Genomic DNA, 22,309 nt, shown 5'->3' on the forward strand with positions numbered 1-22,309 from the left:
ATTTCTATACTTGTTAATACTTACTTCTGCAGCGCCCTGTCCTTGTTAAGGTGCTGGAAGAAGGACGGCTCACAGATGAGCTGGTTTTCTTGACAAACTTGTTTGCATGATTTCCCAGATTCAGCAATTTTTACCTGAAGTGCACTTAGTGGGGGCCACATTACCTGCCCGTGACAGAAATCCTGTGGCAACAGAGTATTTTATTATTCAGAATATATCTGAATAAATGTTAGCACACCTTGTAACATTGCTGTTATTAAAAGAACAAAGTTAATCTAAAGTGCAGTTTTTAAGAAGCCCCAACTTCTCCTTTTTGCAGCTATACCAGCTTAACTGACTCAAATTGATAGGATAAGATGAGTTTTAAATAGGAACTCTCACACGGGATCACCAGATCAGACAAATCTGACAGTAGCCATTACCAGATACATCAAAGGAAGGTCCAAACTGACACCGCCTTTTATCCAGGGTAATTGATTTTCAAATTAGAAGCAACCAGCTTTTATTTCCCTTTGACTTTTCACATTCAATTCACTGGATTTTCTGATTTTTCCCCATTATATACAGAAATTTCAGCCTGTTAAATGTGGCACCTTAAAGGAAAAATCCCATTGTTCTGCCAACACAAAATTACTAGTGCTGTATGGTATCTTCCTACAGAAACACAACAATAATCCTTTGAATGCTTTATCTGTGAATGAAATAAGGTAGTTTGTTGGACAGCTACAGTTTAGGTTTTTAATCTTGTTCTTGTACCTTATGACATCACATTTTGCTCTTTGCACTTTCTTGCCTCTTTGTCCACTTCTTCTATTACCCAAGGTCTTGCTTTCTTCCTTACGGTATCACGTGGCTGAAGCAGCCTCTCTGTGCTACTGTTCCTGGAGCCCTTCTTTTTATTAACTTCTTTCCTAAACGCACTTTTTCCCACACCCATGCCCCACTGAAAGTCAGTATCAACCCAGTTTATTCTGCCACTTCATCTAATCTATGCTCTGAGGTTTTACATCTTGCTTTTATCTGATCCCTGTCTGTGTCCATCTTCTACACTGAAATTTCCTCAGCATGGGGTTTGCATTTTTCTCTGCCTTGTCAGTAATACCAGACACTATGCTAGTGCTGAGCAACTACATAAATAATAGCAATACTCCATTATTCTGGCAGCAGTAAAATGGTAGTCTTTTCTGATGGTAAAGCCCAAGCATAATCAATTACATTATTATGCATTGTTTTTATCGTAGTGCTTAACAGAGTTAGGGTCTCCCTTCCTTGAGAGCCTATAGGCACCCATGCCTCAGATTTCACTTTACTTCTTATGTAATGAGCCACAATGTCCTCTATTGATGAAAGCTGCCAGTTACAGTTAGCTCATGTAGGAGAATCAAATGACCGAGAAACTTTAATAGGAAGGAGAGTTTATTGTAAAAAATCAGAGGTAGTTATGCTGCATTAAGTAAAACATTGTAACGACATTATTTATATTTTAAAGGCAGAAAGAAATAAACAAAATGGGTAGTTGGCACATCCAGTGCTGTGAGCTAATGCCCCCGACACTGAAAAATCAAAACAGAAACCACAGGACCTATGTTGACCATCAGAAGCCTGAACAAAGGAGGGGAAAACCAGTATAGTGACTTTAACTGGAAAGGTCAGTCACATGATAGCCTACTAATACCACTGGGATTCTATGTTGAGGGGCAGGAAAGTCCACACCTGTATACTGGGGGCTAAACTATGCATTTTCAGAAGTTCTTTAAAACAGAACAACAATAAAACTAAGGTGTCCTTTATCACAGGAGGACCATGAACAAAAGAGAGGGTTATTGGATCAACAGAGGCCATACCTGTTTCTCAATGAATACATTCATCCTCTGTAGCATCCCCTCGCATGTAAATTCATAGGGCAAATACGGTTCGATCTGTAAAAACACTGCAGTTAGCTTAGGTTACAACTTTATTACTGATTAAAACTGTGCTAGGTATTAAACGGCATACTAAATTAAGGACGTGTCTCGAATAGTCTTCTGGAACCTCCACATCATTTTTAGTATACAGGAGGAAGAAAACCAGGTAGATAATTAGGATAAGTGGCAAATAAACTGCAGCAACAACAGAAGGTAAAGAAAATGCTAATATTGATGAGCCCAACAGTCAAGTACTGTGCCTGATTTGGCTAAGCAACTGAAATGCTTATATGCCAATACTAAGGACCAGGCCAAGAAAATGAGAAAAATAAAGATGAATTATTGGTGAAGGACATGACACAGAACATTATAGGGATAGCAAAACCATTGGGGAATAACGATCATGACTTGAACACAGATGCTGAACGATATAAGCTGTTCAGGTAAGACAGAAATAAAGGGAAACAGCAGTAGGGTAGAACTTCATGTTAAGGTTGTGAGATAAACTGTTAAAAATAAAGAGGGACAATGACAACAACAACAAAGCATCTCTGTGCATCAAAATCAACTTGGGGACAGATGGCAAATGAGGTTCTACTCATTTAGTGCTGGAAGGTTTTTCCAAGGTTGGATCTGGATAGAGATATCTTTAATGTTGTTAGAAATCAATACTATTTAAAACGATATTCTTGTAAGAGACTTTAGCTTTAAAGTTGGAGAACAAATGCTACAGGTAAGGCTCAGTTATTCCTGGATGGGATGGCTAACATTTTCCCATCAAATAGTCACTGAACCAACAAGGGGTGATGGTATTTAGAATTTCAGATCTTTTTTAGATTCCTCAGCTAGACTGATGAAATCAGGAACATGAATGCATAGAAAACTTTGTTTCCTCAAGTAAAAAATGCTAATGTTCTTTGTGTCTACATCCCAAGGGATGAGGAAAATTAATGATAGAAAGGGAAAGAATAACTAGCTGGATGAATAACCTCCTCATGGAGAATAGCAGGACTAAGCAAGGAACCTACAAGGAATGAAAAAAAGAGCTTGATCCCCTAAAAAAGTTGTGTCTAAGTGGTCAGAAAGCACTGAAATTAAATGAGAATTACCAAAAGTTAAACTCAGTTAGAACACAAGAAGATATTGAAAGAAACAGCCAAATGCTCTTAAGTTTATATAAAGAAGAGAACAAGGAGAGAATTAGGGCTACTGTGCAGAAAGGGCAGAGTGGACATTAAAAGTCAAGGTACTGACAAAAAAAATCAAGTGGCTACTTTGCTTTGGTTCTCAATAAGGGTCATACTGTTCAGCAAGGAAGCAGAAGTAAGATGGGAAATGGAAACAAGGGTATGGAAATGGAAACAAAAGTAGAAACAAGAGTGCAGTACACTCAAGCTGTGGAGACTGAATAATCTCCCTCCCAGAATTCTGAAAGAGCTGGCATACTGAACTGGAGGTCTGATAGCAAGGATTTTTAATAAATCTATCAATTTTAAAGTGATCATAAGTGAGGGAGAACAGCAATGTATTGACTATATTGCAGAGGGGGGGTGGGAAAGGGGAGATCTGGTCAACTACAGGCCTGTTAATCTAACCTCCCTACTAGGCAAAACATTGGAACAGAATTTGATAGAAACGATAAAATGCAATAGGTGTTTGCCCAAGGTAGACTTCTTTGACAAGGTTTTCCAGATCATGGAAATACTCTAGATATCAATCTGGATCAGTAAGGGTATATCAGGAAAGCATTTGATACTGTACAATGTAGAAAGCCATTAATTAGGCTGGAGAAGATGGAAATCAAAATTGTAAGGCAGGTGGGGAGCTGATTCAGAAGGAGACTCTAAAAAGTACTGTTGAAAGGAGAATTAGTGAATTAAGAGCCTGCTGATGAAATAAAAGTTGAAAGGCAGATTATTGATATAGGAAGGACTGGGACAGCTTACAGAAAGAAACAGATGACCTGGAGGGCTCATGTGATAGGAGGGGATAAAATTCAACAGTACAGAATACAAGGTCATTCACAGGGGATTAAAAACAGAAATTTTCTGCTACAACTGAATGCTTATTGGTTGGAAGTGGCTGAGGTAGAGAGGGACCTCAACATAGTAGCTGATCACCAGGGATCCAGGCTTTCCATTTGCTGTGGAAAAACGCAGATTTCCTCATTTGAAGGAGAAAAACACAGGCTTCCCATTTTAAAGGAGAAAACTGCAGGAAACAACAAGTTTCCCTTGCAGGCTGGCAGCCTTCCAGCCTGCCCGGGGCTGGCGGGAGCAGGGAGGAGGCAATTGGAGGCAGGGGCCACCACATGCATCTGGGTGTGCACACACATGTGGCTGGTGTGCAACCAGGCAGCATAGTGGGTGCAGCCTTGGCAGCTGGATGCAGGTAAGGGTTGGAGGGCCAAGTCTTGGGAACTGTTGGGCATGTGTGTGTACGCATGGAAGGAATGGGTGTGTGAGGGACTGCAGGTGCCTGCTGGTGTTGGGGGGCAGCTGGGGGCCCCCTCCGGCAGGGCAGGTTGGGGCAGGTTGCTACAGGTTGGGAGTGAGAGGCTGCGGGGGCTGTGGCTTGGGACTGAGGGGCATGGGGAAGCTGGGGCCTGTGGTTGGGACTGAGGGTCACTGGCAGGGCCATGGGGCTGTGAGTTGGGAGTGAGGGGCAGGGCTGGTGGGGCTATGGCTTGGGAGTGAGGGGCAAATGGCACAGGCAGGAGCAGAGCAGCGGCATATCAGGGTTGTTCAGCTGGGGGGGCAGTTGCAGATGGACCTGCATCCTGGTGAGCGAAGGGGGATGGGGAGCTCTGATTTTCCAGGTCACAAGAAACAAATTCAGGGCACTGGTAGGCTTCCAAATAGCTTTAAAAAATTAAATATATCAATAAAACATTGTGTTCAACTGGTATCTATGTAAATGGTGGTGTTTCATTTTAATAGCAGAAAAGTATGGATTTTGGGTATTTTAAATCAGAGAATTTGGGATTTGTTTCCCTTAAAATCAGAGAATTTGCCACTTTTAACCAGAGAAAGCCAGGATCTCTGCTGATCACAGAATGACCATGTGTTGCCAATGAGATGCACTGTGAAAAAGGCAAATGGGATCCCCACCAATGCATCCAGAAGGTGTTTCAGTTGAAACTGGTAAGTATTAGTGACACTGTGTGAGGCCCTGGTGAGATCTCCTTAGCAATACTGTGTACAGTTCTGCTCAACCATGAAAAAAGAAGCTGAATTCAAACTGAAACAAGCATAGAGATGGCAGCAGGAATCAAAAAGGATGCTTCTATGCTGGTCAGAAAATCCGCTTCCTTGCTTTCACAGCCTATGGTTTGCCAGTCTTGGGGGTCTGATATTGGGGAAAATAAGATGTGTGTTGTTTGTGAGAAAATACAACAGAGCAATAAGTCTCTGGAACAGCCTTCGTATGGAAGAAACAGGGGCAAAACTCCCACCTTTTAGAGATGGAGCTCAACACAATGTGGGTAACAGCAGGAGACTGGACTTGATGAGCTGGGAATTCCCTTCTAGTTGTAAGCCCCTAAATACAAATGAAGTCACTAACAAATCATCGCCTCGTGCATTTGTCAGTTGAAACAGAGTTTTACTCCCTCGGGGGGGAATTCTAAAATCACTCAGTGACGATCTTTAAGGAGTTATTAAATGAGAGAAATTAAGAGTTTATAGAAAAAGTGACAGAGATGAATTTGGGCTTAGATCTTACTGGATCTCAGAAGTGTTGTAATCTTCTTTAATTTCCCAATTTAAAAAGCACAAAGAAAAAACTAATGGCTAATGACTGAATGGTTATTTGAAGACACTTTCAGATTAGGTTCTGAATACTGTTTTTATAATCTTTTCATTAAAAGCCCATATTGTAAATGGACAAGTATCTTCACAGCCTTGTTGCCATAGCTACTTAATGGGTAAATGAAGATGCATCTCTGGACAACCTGTGAATCTCCCTTATCAACAGGGCAACTTGCTTGGTAAATGCTTGAACACTTGCAAGGACTGAATTCCTCTCACTTGAACTCTGGCTGCATCTATACGAGCGGCAGATGGCGCAGTTGTTACTAATGTCATTAGTAGTCATTTAGTACTTGCATAATGCAATGCTACTGCATTTGCCTTTTACTTACGTGAATAACAATGTACACATGAAAACAACTGCAGAATCTAGCCTGGTCGTCCAATCCCAAAGTCATGGGCAGGACATAAAAATCCCAAGAGCCTTCCAGAATGCAACACTGTGTTTTAGTTAAGCTAACTTCAAAGACTTTTTGCTCTGCAATACCTAATCATCTTCATGTGCTCATTATTAATTGAGAGAATATATTTTAACCTTTTGATTCAGAATTGCTTTAACTGCCTTCTCCACCTCAAACAGATCACTGATGTCCACAGTCCAGACATGTGGTTTCCCAATGTAAACTTCAGCATAGGGATGCTGAGAGGTCAACTGAAAAAGAAAAAAGTCAATACCAGAATAAGTCAAATGAAAAATATCCATATTTCAGATTTTCTGTACATCTCTTGTTAACAGTCTTGGGTGAAACCAGAACTTGTTAAATGTTCTGGGCTGATAATTATGGAGACTGAAGTCCTCTAACTTGCCCAGACAATAGGTCAGCATAGGCAACAGAAGGAGAAGCTTCCATACTGTCTCTCTCATGTACTTCTGCTTTTTCTCTATACCCTTCTCTCTATCTGATATCATCAACTTGCTTGAGAACAGCTAACTACCCACAGCCCTTCATGTTATCTCTTTATTTTTCTCTGCATCAGATATCTCTACTAGGTCATCCTATCCACCCAGGCTGAAAGGTTATTATCTTGTCCAACGTTTTCTCACAAAAATTAGATTTGAGATTATGACTTTTTCCATGTTTGATTCTGTTTCCCCTATGCTCAGACTGATAACAAAGAAAATTCGTCCTCACTGAGGTGATGCTTTTGGACCTGCATACTTTAGGAATTAAGCTATCGAACTTTTTTTGCACAAATCCAATAGCCCTCAATTCTAACTTTTTAGTCTAGGATAGAAGAAGAATGTTCTACATCCTACCAGTAGTTCCCCATATCCAACCATCTGTGCCCAAAACTTCTAAATTCCTATGAATATAGCACAATAATACATTACTTCTATCACCCAGGATGAACTGTGACTCTCTCCTGACAGCAAGATACTAGATGTCACCTCCAGCATGCCTTTAAAAGTTAACTGACATTTTGTTCATTGCTTTGCTTGATAATATTTACAATAGGTGAAAAAAATCATCAGTTAAACCAACCCAGAAGGAATAAAGGTGAATGCATTTGACCAGGCCATAGTTGGCACAGAAGCACTGAAGGAAGTGGGAAAAACAACAAGCATACAAAACTGCGAGCATGTACACTCATGCTGCTTCATGCATTGGGATTTCACTCTTTTACTGAGTAAAGCAACCAATCTGCATTTACTTAGAAACTTTTCTTCTTGAACCTACTACCCATTATACCTGTTTTTTCCTGGCTGAAACCAAAAAAAAAAGCCAGGAAATATAAGCAGACCATTTTCCACACAAATATTTACCTGGCGCTCCCTATTTCTAGACACAGGAATGTGGTAAACACGGGCAGCAATGCCAAGGTCAATCATCTGATGAGCTCTATGTAGGCTGACACCTCTGCCTGCACAGGGCCAAGAGAAATCCATGCAAAACCCATTCTTCTGTAAACCCAATCCCCCCATAACACTTACATATTCACACTGACCTCAGTTTTATTACATTAACTTTATCCATAACAATTACACTATTTAAAAAACAATTGGAGTATCAAGATTTCTCTTTTTCCAGAGCACAGGTGTCTTAATGAAGCAATATGCACTCTTTTATAAATTGATTGTAGGGCACCGAGCACAGTGGAAGCACTTAAGAAATAAGTATATGCATTTTATTCCCAAATCTTCAGAGAGTGTAGGGAAGGAAAATTACTGAACTTCAGAAAGCTTCAGGAGCTCACAGATTCATAGATCGTAGAGTCGGAAGGTACCCCAAAGGATCATCATGTCCAACACTCTGCCCCAGGCAGGAATAGGACTGAGGTTAGACAACCCCAGCCAGGTGCCTATCTAGCCTCCTCTTGAAGACCTCCAAGTTAGGTGATAGTACCACCTCTCTTGGCACCCCGTTTCAGATTCTGGCCACCCTTACTGTGAAAAATTTCTTCCCATCTAACCTGAGTCTACTCTCCACTAGTTTGTGCCTATTATTCCTTCTTACTCATAGGGGTGCCCTGGTAAATAGCTCATCTCCAACTCTCTGTTGTCCTCCCTTGATAAACTTATAGGCTGCTACAAGGTCTCCCCTCAGCCATCACCTTGTCAAGGTTGAAGAGATCCAGATCCCTCAACCTCCCCTTGTAGGGTCTTGCACAGAGGCCACTAATCATGCGACTGGCCCTTCTCTGAACCCTCTCCAGATTCTCCACATCCCTCTTGGAGTGTGGCACCCAGAACTGGATGCAATACTCCAGCTGCGGCCTGACCAGTGCCACATAGAGGGAGAGGATCACTTCCCTGATCTGTTGGTCATGCATCCACTAATGAATAATAAGGTGCGATTGGCTTTGTTACGCTGCCGGCTCATGTTCGTCTTGGAGTCAACTATGACTCCAAGATCCCTTTCAGTCACTGAGCTGCTGAGGAGGTCATCCCCCAACCTATAGGTGTGCAGGGGATTCCTCCTCTCTAGGTGGAATACCTTGCATTCGTCTTTGTTGAAATGCATCCCGTTTCATTCTGCCCATTGTTCCAACCTGTCCAGATCGGCCTGTATCCACTCCCTGCCTTCCAGTGTGTTAACTTTGCCCCACAACTTGGTATCATCTGTGAACTTGGACAGGATGCTCTCCACACCCTCTTCCAAATCACTGATGAAGATATTAAATAATACCAGTCCAAGGACCGAACCCTGCGGGACACCACTGCCCACCTCCTTCCAGGTTGAAAGTGAACCATCCACCACCGCTCTCTGGGTGCAATCGCTAAGCCACTTTGCCACCCACCTGACTCTGTAAGCGTCCACCCCACAGCCTGTTAGCTTCCTTATTAGAATAGGATGAGAAACTGTATCGAAGGCCTTCTTAAAAGTCCAGGTAGATGACATCTGCCTCAGCTCCTGTGTCAAGGCAGTGTGTTACCTGGTTGTAAAAGGCTATAAGGTTTGTCAGGCAGGATCTACCTGCGATGAACCTATGATGGTTTCCTTTCAGCATCAATTCCCCTGCTGCGCCTTCACAAACGCGCTCTTCAATGATATCTTCCAGTGTTTTCCCAAAGATAGAGGTAAAACTGACTGGCCTAAAGTTACCCGGCTCATCCCTTCTCCCCTTCTTAAAAATGGGCACCACATTGGCCCTTTTCCAGTCCTCAGGGACCTGGCTGGAGCACCACGAGTGCTCAAACAGCTGTCCAGCGGCTCAGCTATGGCACTCGCCAATTTCTTCAGCACCCGTGGATGGAGGTCATTCAGGCCTGCTGACTTGTACCCGTGGTCATCCAGCCCCTTCAAGAGCTTAGCACTAACCACTGGCGGTCTAGTGGCTCCTGGACATCTATCTATGTTCAAATTGGGGGAATTGTCATGGCCAGTACTTAGGAATACTGAAGCAAAGAACTTGTTGAAGAGGTCTACCCTTTTCTCTGTGTCGGCCACCAACTGTCCTGATTTGTCCTGCAGGGGCCCTATACTACTCTGCACCTTCCTTTTGATCACCATGTATCTGTAGGACTTTTTATTGTCCTTGATTGTTGTAGCCAGCCTAAGCTTCAGTCCTGCCTTGGCCTGCCTAACTGATTCCCTGCAACAGCATGCCAGGGAGGTATATTCCTCCTTGGTGGCTGCCCCCTGCTTCCACTGCCTATAAATCTCTTTCTTTGCCCCCAGTCTTTTCTGGAGTTCCCTGTTCAGCCAAGGGGGCTTTTTTGTCCCCTTGCCCCCTTTCCTGAGTAGTGGAATATTCTCCTTTTGTGCCCAAAGGATCACTCCCTTGAGAAACTGCCAGCTCTCCTGGACCCCCATAAGCTTGATGCTCTTGAGTTCAGCCACCTCACTAGCCTTCTAAGTTTACTAAAGTTGGCCCATCTGAAGTCTAATATTTTAGCATCACTGGATATTTTTCCCACCCTTTGCTGGATTGTGAATTTGAGTTATGCTGAGATCACTAGTCTTCTGCATCTCCCCAACAGGCAGCAGCGCCATTAAGTCAGTCTAGTTTTGAAGAAATGAATAATGACATTTCTCAGACTAGAGGATGTTACGGTGCTCTGTTAACATTTTAAGATTGCCAGCCTGATCCTGAGATACAGTCACTGGCCAAAGCTTAAGATTTTAGTCATCCATAGGACACTTCTGTTGTCTACAATTAGAGCTTGTTGAAAACTTGAAATTTGACACCTGTGAGAATTTCAGAACAGTTTGTTCCAGAATTAAAAAATAAATAAAAATAAATAAAATAAATAAATAAATATTTTAATTATTTGGGTTTCAAAACCTCAAAGACATCAAAATGATACCACTCATCCTAACATTATATAAAGGCCGAGAATGGCAGTGTTTCACTAAAAGTACTCCTTGTTTCAGAAAGTTATAATTCTGCCAGGAAAGGGTTAAGTGGCTTCTGAAGGCTTACTTGCAGTACTTGATGGTTGCAGTACTTGAATAAAAGAGCAGCTGGAAGAGAGATAGCAAATCAAAACTGGTTCAGAACAGTCTTGAGCGAAGCCAAAAAACCAAACCCAGGAAGAAGGTTTAGGCTGACTCTTAAGTTCTTATTGCTCTTTTAATTATTCACAGAGTAAAAAAGTCAAACTGTAAGAAGGTGAGGACTGAGTTTGGATGGTACAAACTTTATTCACAGAGCAGGCTGATAAAAGGTGCACAAAACCTCATTTACAAACCCTTTAAACACAGCAACCTATGTTCTTTTATTAAAATGAATATAGGTGCCTTGCTAAATAACTAGTTGCCACTATTCAATACACAAACTATCCCATCCTTCAAGCAGACCAACACTGCAATACGAAGTTGTGCTTATTTACATGTTTGCACAGGAATTCTCTTTTACATAAAAAAAAATAAATCTGCAGTTGATTAGTATTATAAAGCACTTTTTCAGCAGCAATTCAGGATCACAAGCAAGAACGTTAATTAATGTCAAACTTAGGGGGAAATACAGTGTGCTACAGGCCTAACTTTATTCTTATATAAATGTGCTACTTTTAAACTCCTAGCAAGGATGAACACTATTTTTCAGTATATTCTTTCTTAGCAGCCAGTTTGTTTAACTTTCTACTTTCCAAAATATCCTGGTTGGTTTGGAATCTTGTGGTTTTCCCCTTCCTGTTCTCTTCCAAATCTGGTTTTGGACCTGCACACATTTATCTTCAAATATAAATTGTTGTTTATTACCAGCAGAGGAGTTAAGGACAACTTGTAGCAGAATTTATCTGCAAATATGGTATAACTTTCATTTAACTTATGTGAATGGCAGTATACTTATTGCATACTGTTGCTCATTATTTCAAGGGAATAAAATGTATAGTGATACGGAAAACAATATCCTGTGCCATTAGGCAGAATGTCAGATCTTGAAGCAAAATTTCACCATATGCTTTGACAAAAGGAAAACAATAGAATGCACATATATGTAGATGTGTAGCTACACATTAGTAATAATTTACTTGTACAACACAAGCACAGTCTTGTACTCAGAAAAAAACCCTGTAAGTATTCTCACTACTTTCATGTTAGGCAAACAGTAAACTATGCATCTTACTTTGACTTTTTAAGGATAGGATAAAAAAAAAATATCAATTTGCAATAAAAATAAATTTCTTTATGATCCTCAGAGAGCAGCTACAGAACAAAACTCTGCAATAGACGTGTTTAAACCCCAATCCTTTGCCACCTCAGAACTCTTGGTGTTCACATGCTTACCTCTCGAAGGGTTGGCTTGCCTTTGAAAAATTCTGTGTTTTTGCTGCTTTTTGGTGGGTTAAATTTTAGATTCAGAAAAGCACATCCATTAGCAATAGCCTCTAAAGGAGCAGGCCCTTCGTATGGAAATCCAAGGCCGACAAATAACTGTGGAATAGAAAACATACACTCCTTGTTATTTTTTCCTTGGAAGACAATCAAAAGTTCATTGTGATAATCTGATACAAGTGAACACAATTTTTCTTCAAAAAAATTACTAGGCTACAAAATACAACCAGAGGATAGTTTTGAAAAGAATGAGGTAACTGTCTATCGTCCAACAAAGCCTTATTAAAAATTATCACATTAGCTTCATGCTGAATGTTGCTAAGGATTTGACTGCTTGCTCACTCTCCTCTGGAAAAAAGAGAAATGGAACGTCCTTTAAAACAAATCCAACAATGATTTTTCTGTAATGTGTTGGAGTTAGAATGATGGAAGTCCACTCTAAATTAAACAGATGGTTTTTCATGAAACTGATGGAACAACAGCCCCTTTCTGTTATGTTTTGGGAAAAAGTAATTTGGTGGTTTGGTTACTGTTCAAATGAAACTGGTGGGGTTCTCTGGTAAGACTAGTAGGTACAGGTTTTACAACAGTTACATCACTAAAGAGCTATGCTACCTTATTATTCTCCTCCCCCTCCCTTCAACTGACTAGTTTTGGCCTGAGTACTTTCACATTGGCAAACTGTATGATCTTTCTGATTCAAAACGACAGATGGCAGCAAACATCAGTTGAAAACACAAAACTAGTCAGCAAGGGTCCTGCAGTAACAAGTTGACAATCTAATGTAAACCGAAAGGGAAAAACCTACTTTTATTGCCAATTTTACAGCATGGCTATTCTGATAAAGAGAGCTCTTCTGCAGGAAGAAATCCAACTGGAAAATACTTAAGTTTTTAGTAAAAAGTAGAAGATTGCACAATGTTTATTTAAAATACAATTTCTTTCCTGGCCTTCACAACTGAGAAAAGTGAATTAAATGCAGGATTCTCTTATTTTAGTTAATTGAAGGTGAGTGTACAATGAGCTGCATAAGGTGATCTGACCTACAACAGCTGCCAGAAATCGCCAACCAACACTGCTGAACGGTTTCACACATGCCATGGGCTCAGCTTCTGTTTAGTTACAAAAAAGGGACTAAGCTTTATAGCTATTGGGATTATGCAGTCAGAACATGACAGCTTCCATTTAGTAAACTGAAGTACTTTCCATAAAGAAACTGTATTGGAAGGAAAAATAAACTCATATTAAAAGAATTAAAGTGGTGACAGTTTCTTTCAACAGCTTAGTTCAGGTTACATGCAAAAACAATTAAAGTTACAGCCAATGCATCTGTATAATCAGCCCTGATGTATACAGGCACACACATGCCTGGCATTAGTAGATTCACATTTCGAGCTGACTGGTTCTAAAGAGAACGCCCCTCACCAAAACTGATAATATTTAGTTCGTGTGTAATGCAAGTGAAAACGAGGTATCTGGATTAAAAACAATATTTCCCCTCAAAACCTTCAATGTCATAGCAAGAAATTCTTCTTTAAGTATTTAGTAAAAATTAAGTATTGAAGCAATCTTGTTTGTTCTAAGAAGCGACTGTGGAAAAAAGCAGAATTAGAGAAATTCTCAACTAGACTGGTGGCTCCCAGACTTTTTAGACTCAAGGCTGGCAGCATAGCTAAGGAGGTCAGCATGGGGCTGCAGCTCTAGGTGCCCATTTGGGAGAACAAGGGGGTGCAAAAACAACAGCTGCTGCCGTGGCTGTGTGATTATCCAGCGTGCAGTGCTGCGCTCTTGAGGGCCCTGCTTGGAAAATGCAACCTCTTAGTTTTATTCATTTTTTTGACTATGGAAAAATAATAGAGCAGCAATGTTGCAAAGGATTCAGAAAGACCACAACAGGTCAGGATGGGTTCCTATCTGAAATCTTTGTTTGTCTTGTGAAGTACATGTAGGCATTTACACACTTAATAATGCTAATATTGCATGGGACCCTTAAAAAGATCTTGTGGCACTCTGGTTGAAAATAAATAAACCAGGCCAAGGATGCTCAACCCCCCACCACACAGTCTGGCCCAAGGTGGCTCTGCTCCCCTGCAGCCAAACTTCTGGATGCCTGGAGAGCCCCATGGGCCTTACAGCATGGCCCTACATGCAGGGCCCGATCCAGGTGTGGGGCCCCATCCCCAATACTGGTGGGTGGGGACAACATGGGGCCCAACTCCAGCATGCAAGGCCGGACGGTGGTGAAGCAGGGTCCCAGGGCCTGATCCCTGTGTGTTGGGTGGTGGTGTTGTGGGGCCCACATGGGGCCCTGATCCTGACACATGGGGCCAGGCAGGGGCAGCGCAGGGCACTGATCCTAGCCTACAGGGGTAGCATGGGGCCCTGGGGCTGATCCTGATGTGTGGGGCCCGATCTGGCTTGCAGACCTGCCCCACACCTCTCATTTGGCTTGCAGGGCCAAAAGGTTGAGCACTAATGAACTAGGCTAGACAAATCTGAACTGGTATTATATATCATGTAGCTTGCTATTTCCTTGCAGGTAGCAAATTTTCATGCTAAATTTAATCTCAAAAGATGTCTAATACTCAGAAAATTAGTTTCTGGAAAATAGCAACCTCTGGACATGAAAACACATTCATAAGTACCACGTAGAAAACAAAAATAATAGAAGCACACTTGACAATTTAACAAAACCTAGTTAGATCAAATAATCATGGTTAAACCATTAACTCAGAGGATTTGCAGTGTTGCTAACAATTCTATCGTGACCTGGTTTTCTTTGGTAGCTCTCTCTTACATGATAAAGAATTCTTTACCTTCTGCCATAAATTACTGCCATCCGCTGCTGCACAGTTTTGTGTCTGTTCTGTATTACCTGTTTATTTAGGGGAAGCTCCTTGGGGAAGGGAATATGTCTCTGTTTTGACAGCACTGAATATGCTGTCAGCACTTAATAATCTGAATGCTGCCACCTGTTCTGCAGCCATTTTAAACACTTATGGAACTCAAACGTAATGTTTTGAAAACATATCTGCGGAGCATTTACACTCTGTGCATCACACATGGAGTGCCCGGATTATGTGAGAGGATCCAAAAGAATGAAGTCAATGTGCTCTCAGTTTGCACCAGATAGAAAGAGTTTGGCACAGTTCTTGGTGCTGTGCATCTATTGTACAAACCACATATCCACGTCGAGCCCTGCACCTCTTCTGGCACTAGGCGTCTCCCTGCTCCAATTGCCTAGAACCTGAAGCAGTGCTGCTTTCCTTGAGCTGCCTTCACAGCCCTCACACGTGTTCCAGAGTTTGAGCTAGATTGCACCCTTCTTTGGCTGTGCCACACGTGGGCTTCAGTGCGGGGTCCAGCCAGAGCTCCCAGTTTCATGTGAGGTCCAACTTGCACAGAAGAATGAAAGGTTTCTGGCTCATGGTTCACTTATTCAAAGGGACAGACATAACCCACTGCACAATTCTGTATAACAGCATTGCTCATTACTTGGTATCCAGGGGCAAACAAAATTTAGACAAAAGTAATGAGCCATATATGTAATTCCCTGCCGTTTCCTCATGATTCAGGAGCATTTTTTGGGTTACTAGTAGATACAGAGGTGAGGAGAGTGTGGTTAGGCCCCTCTGTCTGTGCTGCACATGCAGTGAGCCTTGGTCAGCTGAGGCTCCGGCTGGAGCTCAGTGTCCAGAATTGGCTCTGAGCTCGCCAGCTAATCCAAGTGGGGTCTGCCAGAGCCCCTGCTGTCCTATGGATCTAGAGCCCAGCAGACGAACGCTGCTGTTCTCCCTCCCTGCTGAATTCAGCAGTAGGGCAAAGGAGGGGACAAGCAATGGTAGCAGTGCTCACCTCCTAGGCTCTGGAGCCACATGAAACTAGGGGCTCTGGCTAGACCCCACACTGAGAGCCAACGTGTGGCACAGCCAAAGAAGGGTGCAATTCAGTTGCTGCACCCCTTGATTCTGCCCCTGGTCAGGGCCCTTGGGTCCTACAGCCAGTGGATGGCCTTTTGAACAATGCAGTCCTTCTAGCTCTATTTACTTTCTCTATCCTAATGGATCTGCCCGTTTAGCCACCTCTACAAGCCCCACTCATTACAAGAGCTCGTCTCCCTGATCCCCTCTGCTTTCCAACGTGCCATGTGCACCTTTGTGAGTCTCCTAGCAACACCCTGGTTTCTTTGTTGTTCTTTTGTTAGTTTTCCATTGCTCCAACTACCAACCCCAGGGAGAGATATTTGGAGCAAACTGGTTCTCCTAGGTTTCAGATAACCCACTGTGCCACAGTGTTTCCACCTGAACAAAGACTTAAGATTTAGCGACTGACTATTGTTCCTGGTCTGGCAAGGATGTGACATGACATAATCACCAGGATTCCACATTTGCATCCCAAGATGTAATTTTGGCTCACAACAAGATCTTCCTAATTCCAACCTGAATTTATACACTGCATTTCACCATGTTTCTTTGATGTAAATTACAAGTACGAAAGCAACTATGGCAGGCAATTAATAGCAAAATTAAAAATACAAATATTTTAAATTAACTCTGAAAATCACGTGTGCTGTGCTTTAAAAGCCTAACACAAGGGAATATTACAGAGTTCCACTAACTCATTCTCATGCTATTCTAATTTACAAATCCTTTCAATTACAGGCAGCTTATTATTTCTGGAAAGCCTAAGACAATCCATTGAGATACTTCCTAAATATAAATACATATAAATGCATAACAGAAATGTTGCATGCCACTAACTGCAATGAGTTACATCAAACGTCTAATAGAAGCAATTGAGCATTAAGAAACTGAAAACTGCATTTTTAAGTACGTATGAAGAAAGTGTGTTTGGAAAATGTCACCCAGCAATACTATTTGGAATTGGCTGGATAAAGAATAATTCTCCCTTGCAGAACTAAGCAAACGGGAGAAGACAAGAATGATTATTACCATCCCCTGAGGTTTTATGAAGGGCTTGAGAAGGGCTCATGTAATCTTCAGGTAGGATACCTAGGCTAAGGACAGACATTACACATACACTGGCAGCAGTCCCTGTCATGGTTTCCCCAAGTGCAAGCCCCTTCCCAGCAGGGGATCAGTGTTGTGGGGCAGGGAAAAGCTGCCGTGGACTGTGGCAGCGGCTTGGAGGGCTCAGGCCCCCTTCAAGCAATGGTGCTGTTGTGCACAGTCCACTGCAGCTCTGCCTGCCCTGCAGCGAGGCTTCCCAAGCAGGGATGGAGTTGGAGTGGTGGCAGTCAGACCTGGCTGTGGTCCCCTGGGTGCAGTGGAGGCAAGTTGGGGAATAATTCCCCTCCCTGCCCCCTTTGCCTCAAGAGCCATGCTGGCCCGCTGCTCCAGCAACGAGGGGGGAGCGTCTGGCAGACCTAGCTCAGGTCCCTGCCAGTGGGACAGGGAGCAGGGAATTAAACCCCTCTCTGGACAGTTTAGCCAAGGCTACTGCAATGGCTGGCCATACCCTCACCAAGCACAGCTTCCCTGGAGCTGAGGGCACGCTCTAGCCTCCCCCACCCAACCTGCTGCTGGACTAAGCAACTGCAGGCATGTGCCTGCATTTCCTCAGTCCACAAGGAATGTCTGTACTGTTGCAAAACTGTTCAACCTAGGCAGGTTAGACAAACCTGCAAAGAGTGAATCAATTCAGGGTCTGGCTTTCTGAATGTCTGTCCCCAGCCTTAATGGGCAAAGCAGAGGACTGAGATTGACTCTCTTCCCCATCCTCCCTTGGGGGAAGCTTGGCTTTCCCTCCCAGGCTGGTAACATTCTTTGGTTTCCTATCCTTTTGGCTGCACTGGTTTACGCTGTATTTCATAGACTGGAGAGGATTCCAGTGAAATTGCCTCCTAGAACTTGGAAGGCAATCTTCCTGCTATTCATAATATGAAGCTCATATAATTTTAAAGACTTTTTCTCAGACACAAACCTGGTTTTCTTGTTTTATATGATGTTTGCCAAACTTCTACATAAGCTCCATAAACATTATGGATTTACAAGGTCCATCTAACAAACTGACAGTATGAATACATTTGGTTAGCTTGGGGCTGGTCAGGTTACGCAGATCTAAAAAATGTAGAGCAGACTGAGTCTCTACCTAGATTGTGCCCTAAACCCTACATGTGCAACCAGAAGGAAGAAAATTCAATCACAGCAAAACTTTATTACATATACAATGGTTGCTGGCTATGCTTCCTTTGACTATGATTTGAAGGGGAGTCAAATACTGGTGGCTGATAAGAGTTCTGCAATGGATGGTTACCTGCTGCATTATTTTGGAAGGAGATGATATAATCTCTTCCTTATAACTGGCTGTTAAAAGTAGTAAATTGCCTCCTATTTTTATCTCATCATTGTTTTGCTGTGGCTTATTCCTATGCTCATTGGGACCAAATATTTATACTGCAACACCCTGAAGGCAAATATAATTGCTTGCATCCACTCTACTGGCAAGTTTAAGCTTCTATTTTGCTTCACTAGTTTCAGAAGATGCAAACACAGGGTTATAGTCTTTTCTATCCTGCTGTGAAGCAGGTGCTTAAAAACATTTCTTTTATTATCTGGGCATTTTCCCCCTCTTCAAATGTTTCTGAAAGCCAGAACTGCTGTTATTTATTTAGTCCTGTAAATGGGCATAGCACATACCACAGTCCATTTTATATGGAATCCAATGACACCAGTGCCTGAAGGAGCTTAAAACATGGAGGTGTTCAACACAGAACAGACAATAGCAAGAACGCACAAATATAAAATGGTTATCAACAACTTTTCCAACCACTTATCTGTCTTTACTGCCTGCTACCAAAAATGGGCAAGCTAGTCAATCAATATTCAAAGAGAGGCTTTGGAGCTGAAATTTCACTTCAGGGGGAATAATAAGCTTTTAATGGAAAAGAAAGTCTGTTTCATCAAAAGCCATTTCCGTATTTTCACTGAATTTATTTCCAGAGATTACTGAGTTTGCCATACTAACTCACTACCTGACTAAAAGAGGCACCTTTTTCTTTTTCTTTCTTTTCTTTTTTTTACAATTTTTTTTTTGGTCTGAAACTAAAAGAAAACCTTCCTGAAGGCACAGCATCCCTGTGGTTTTTTACTACTGCCCTGCAAGAGAGCAGTCCTAATGAGAGGGCTATGTACCAGCCAAACAAAATATATGAGTGAAAAAGAAAGGAAAGAAGCGTTGTAAAACTTGATTGTTTTATGGAACCTGTAACACATTCTGGTGTGTAAAAGAGATCTTTTTAATATTCAGCTGTATAAGAGCTCACTAAATGCACCATTGACTATATTAATGAAGTAAGATCTATTTCACATTGTTATTTTTTCTTAATTTAAAGGCTACATGCTCAAGTGTTTTTGCTTTACCATTTCATCTGCAGTCAAGTCATAATATAGTGCCTCTAACAATGTCTGTTCTACGTAGCTTTGATATGGGTTCAGAGGGCAATGACGTACAGTTAGTGAGTCAATTATGTAAAATACCAATTTCCTGAACTGGTCAGTTATGAGTACAAGATATGCCACCAATCTATGTGGTGAGAACAGACTGGTTCTCACCACAACTGAAAAAACAAGAGCTGTTTTCATGACTGGGAAATAAATTAAAATAAATCAATGAGCTGAAAAAAAGGTTTGCATATCTAATGTACATATGAGGTATACAAATGTCTGTTTAATCCATGTTTCATTAACTTGATTTTACAAATGGCTTTTGTTCCCAACTGGTTTGGATCACTTACCTTGAAATTTAACATTTATTTACTAGCACCAAGAGATTTGTTACTATTTTTCTCTGTGTCATTACTGTGATATTTCATAGCATGCACCATTCTGAACAGCAGAGAGGAAAGTGGCCTAGGACTGGCACACAGACCACACCTATGAGCACCCTGATATATTTTGCTCATACATGGAATACTCTGATAAGCACAGCCCCTTGTAAAGCACAGAAATACCTACAGAATCGACTCCTTAATTGACTATCCTGATGTTAGCGAAGCAGAAGTTGAAGCTCTCTGTCCATAAAAGAAAACAGACTATAGCTGTATTCCTTTGCAAACTGCAGTACAAGAAGTTCACAATCTGCTCCCTGAACATGTAGCTGAACATGGTTTTTGTTTTAGAGTGCTTGTCACTATCTGCAACAAATGTTTGCCAGATAGATAGCACTGCTATAGCTGTGTGGAAACTGGAATTTCTATTCTGTGAAAAAAATTTGCATTCAAATTTTTTATCCTTCTGACACCAAACAAAATGATGCACATGTAAATACATAAATTAAATCAGCAAAGAAGGAACATTAAAATTTTTTTTTCCAAAAATATCTGGTTCATGCTCCCCAGCTGCCTACCTAGCAGACTGGGCTGGCAGGAAATCAGCCAGTCTTTCTATCTGATTACCATTTAAAAGTTGAGTGAACTGACATCTTCCTACAGAATATGTTCCTTCAGGAACTTTTCAACCAGCTCCAATTTTCACACAATGCATTTATTTCACACTTCAGCTAGTCGTTTGGATTTTAAAGAAAAATTCCTCCATTTGAAACATACCAACTTTTGAAAGGTGTTTAAAAATTATTTTATATATGTCCACAAATACAATGGACCTTCAAGCTCTCATCTTCATCAGTGAACTATTTAAGCAATACCAAGTACATTTTGGACTGGCAAAGAACAATTAGAAAATCGTAATTTAGCTATCATCTACTGGAAGTTGGAACATGTTTCAGAAACTGAGTCTGATCCAGCTTGACTGGGAAAAAAAATCTATGAAGGTGTTCTAGAGTGACATTGTGGTTTACTTTGTAATTTGTGATGGACTTAATCATCATTGGAACCGAACTCTGACTGTTCAGGGACGGGATGGCTTGCCATATGAGGCTTTGCAAAAAACGGTAAACAGGAGGTGGCACTCACTACTAAAACTTAACAACAGCCCTTGTATTATTTAACATGCTTAGCAATGGAAAGTTTGAAGGATTCTGCAAGTTTAAAGACAAAGCTGCAAAAAAGCCCACCAATAAGTCTATGTGCTTGAAATGGCTATTGAACACAGAGAGGGGAGCTCCAAGACACTACAGCAGCTATCAATAATGGGCTTTTAGCATCCTGGCCACATTTTATAATTTACAGAGCAAAGAAATACAACAAAATCATTAATAATTTGCTAAGCCATATTATCTGCATATTGCGTGAAGAGGAAGGAGTAGGGAGTGCCTTCTATTGGTCCCGTTTAAATTTATACTTACTGGTCATGTCCACACAAGAGGTGGACTGGGCAGTACCTCTGCAGCAAATTTTTTTCTGATGCTACTGTACAGTAGCAGTGAACTACTGTGCAGCAGCTCGTTACTATTGTGCAGTAGCATTGCATCATCATTACTATTTGCTACTGCGCAGTAGCGTCTCACACTTATGCGCCCACAGAGGATCAGAGCCATACTGATGAATGTGCACTGCACTTTCTGCTTTCCTTCCTCCACAGCCAAAAATAATGATTGAGACACTAGCGGACCTCCAAATTGCTTTAAAATTGTAAATAAATCAATAAAACATTGGATTCAACAGATGCCTCTACATATAGCGCCATTTCATTTTAATTGTGGAAAAACACGTTTTGGGGGCTTTAATCAGAGAACTTAAGATTTTTTTATTGTAGAATTTTGGATTTTTTAACAGAGAAAACCAGGATCCCTGGTAATCAATGGCTTGATGGCTAGTTGGCAGCTGGTATCAAGTGGAGTGCCCCAAGTGTCTGTCCAGGGGTTGGTTTTGACCAATATCTTCATCAGCCACCTGGAAGTTGGGATGGGGTTGTGACCTCAGCAAGTTTGCACATGACACCAAGATGGGGGGAGTAGTAGATACGCTGGAGGGTAGGGCTATGATTCAGAGAGACCTCAGCAAATTGGAGCACTGGACCAAAAGTGATCTCATGAGGTTCAATAAGGAGAAGTGCAAATTCCTGCACTTAGGATGGAACAATCCCATGTACCAGTACAGGCTGGGGACCAACAGCCTCAGCAGCAGCTCTTCAGAAAAAGATCTGGGGTGACAGTAGACAATAAACTGAATATAAGCCAATAGCATGCCCTTGTTGTGAAGAAGGTTAATAGCATACTGGGCTGTATTAGAAGAAAAGATTACCAGCAGACTGAGGGAAGTGATTATTCCCCTCTGTTTGGCACTGCTGAGGCTACATCAGGAGTACTGGATCCAGTTTTGGGCCTCCACTACAAAAAGGATGTAGACAAATTAGAGAGAGTGCAGCAGAGGGCAAGAAAAATGGCTATGGAGCTGGGGCATTTGATTTATGAGGAGGCGCTGAAGGAAGTAGTCTGCAGAAAAGAAGACTGAGGG

At 41.7% G+C, this 22,309-nt stretch overlaps 1 protein-coding gene across 5 annotated transcripts in view; it reads right to left on the reverse strand.

The window, feature by feature from the left end:
- MGAT5 (alpha-1,6-mannosylglycoprotein 6-beta-N-acetylglucosaminyltransferase) overlaps positions 1-22,309 on the reverse strand; it is a 227,265-nt gene that overhangs the window by 13,199 nt on the left and 191,757 nt on the right. For all 5 annotated transcript variants that reach the window (XM_090045878.1, XM_090045879.1, XM_090045880.1 and 2 more), the window contains 4 exons: positions 11,887-12,033; positions 6,249-6,365; positions 1,845-1,919; positions 25-182 (listed from right to left, as the gene is read on the reverse strand). In XM_090045878.1, the coding sequence (XP_089902004.1) occupies positions 25-182; positions 1,845-1,919; positions 6,249-6,365; positions 11,887-12,033 (497 nt within the window). The remainder of the gene's footprint in view (positions 1-24; positions 183-1,844; positions 1,920-6,248; positions 6,366-11,886; positions 12,034-22,309) is intronic.

The sequence above is a fragment of the Crocodylus siamensis genome, chromosome 4 (genome assembly GCF_052110815.1).
Source record: "Crocodylus siamensis isolate JL-2025a chromosome 4, ASM5211081v1, whole genome shotgun sequence".
Taxonomy (NCBI): Eukaryota; Metazoa; Chordata; order Crocodylia; family Crocodylidae; genus Crocodylus; species Crocodylus siamensis.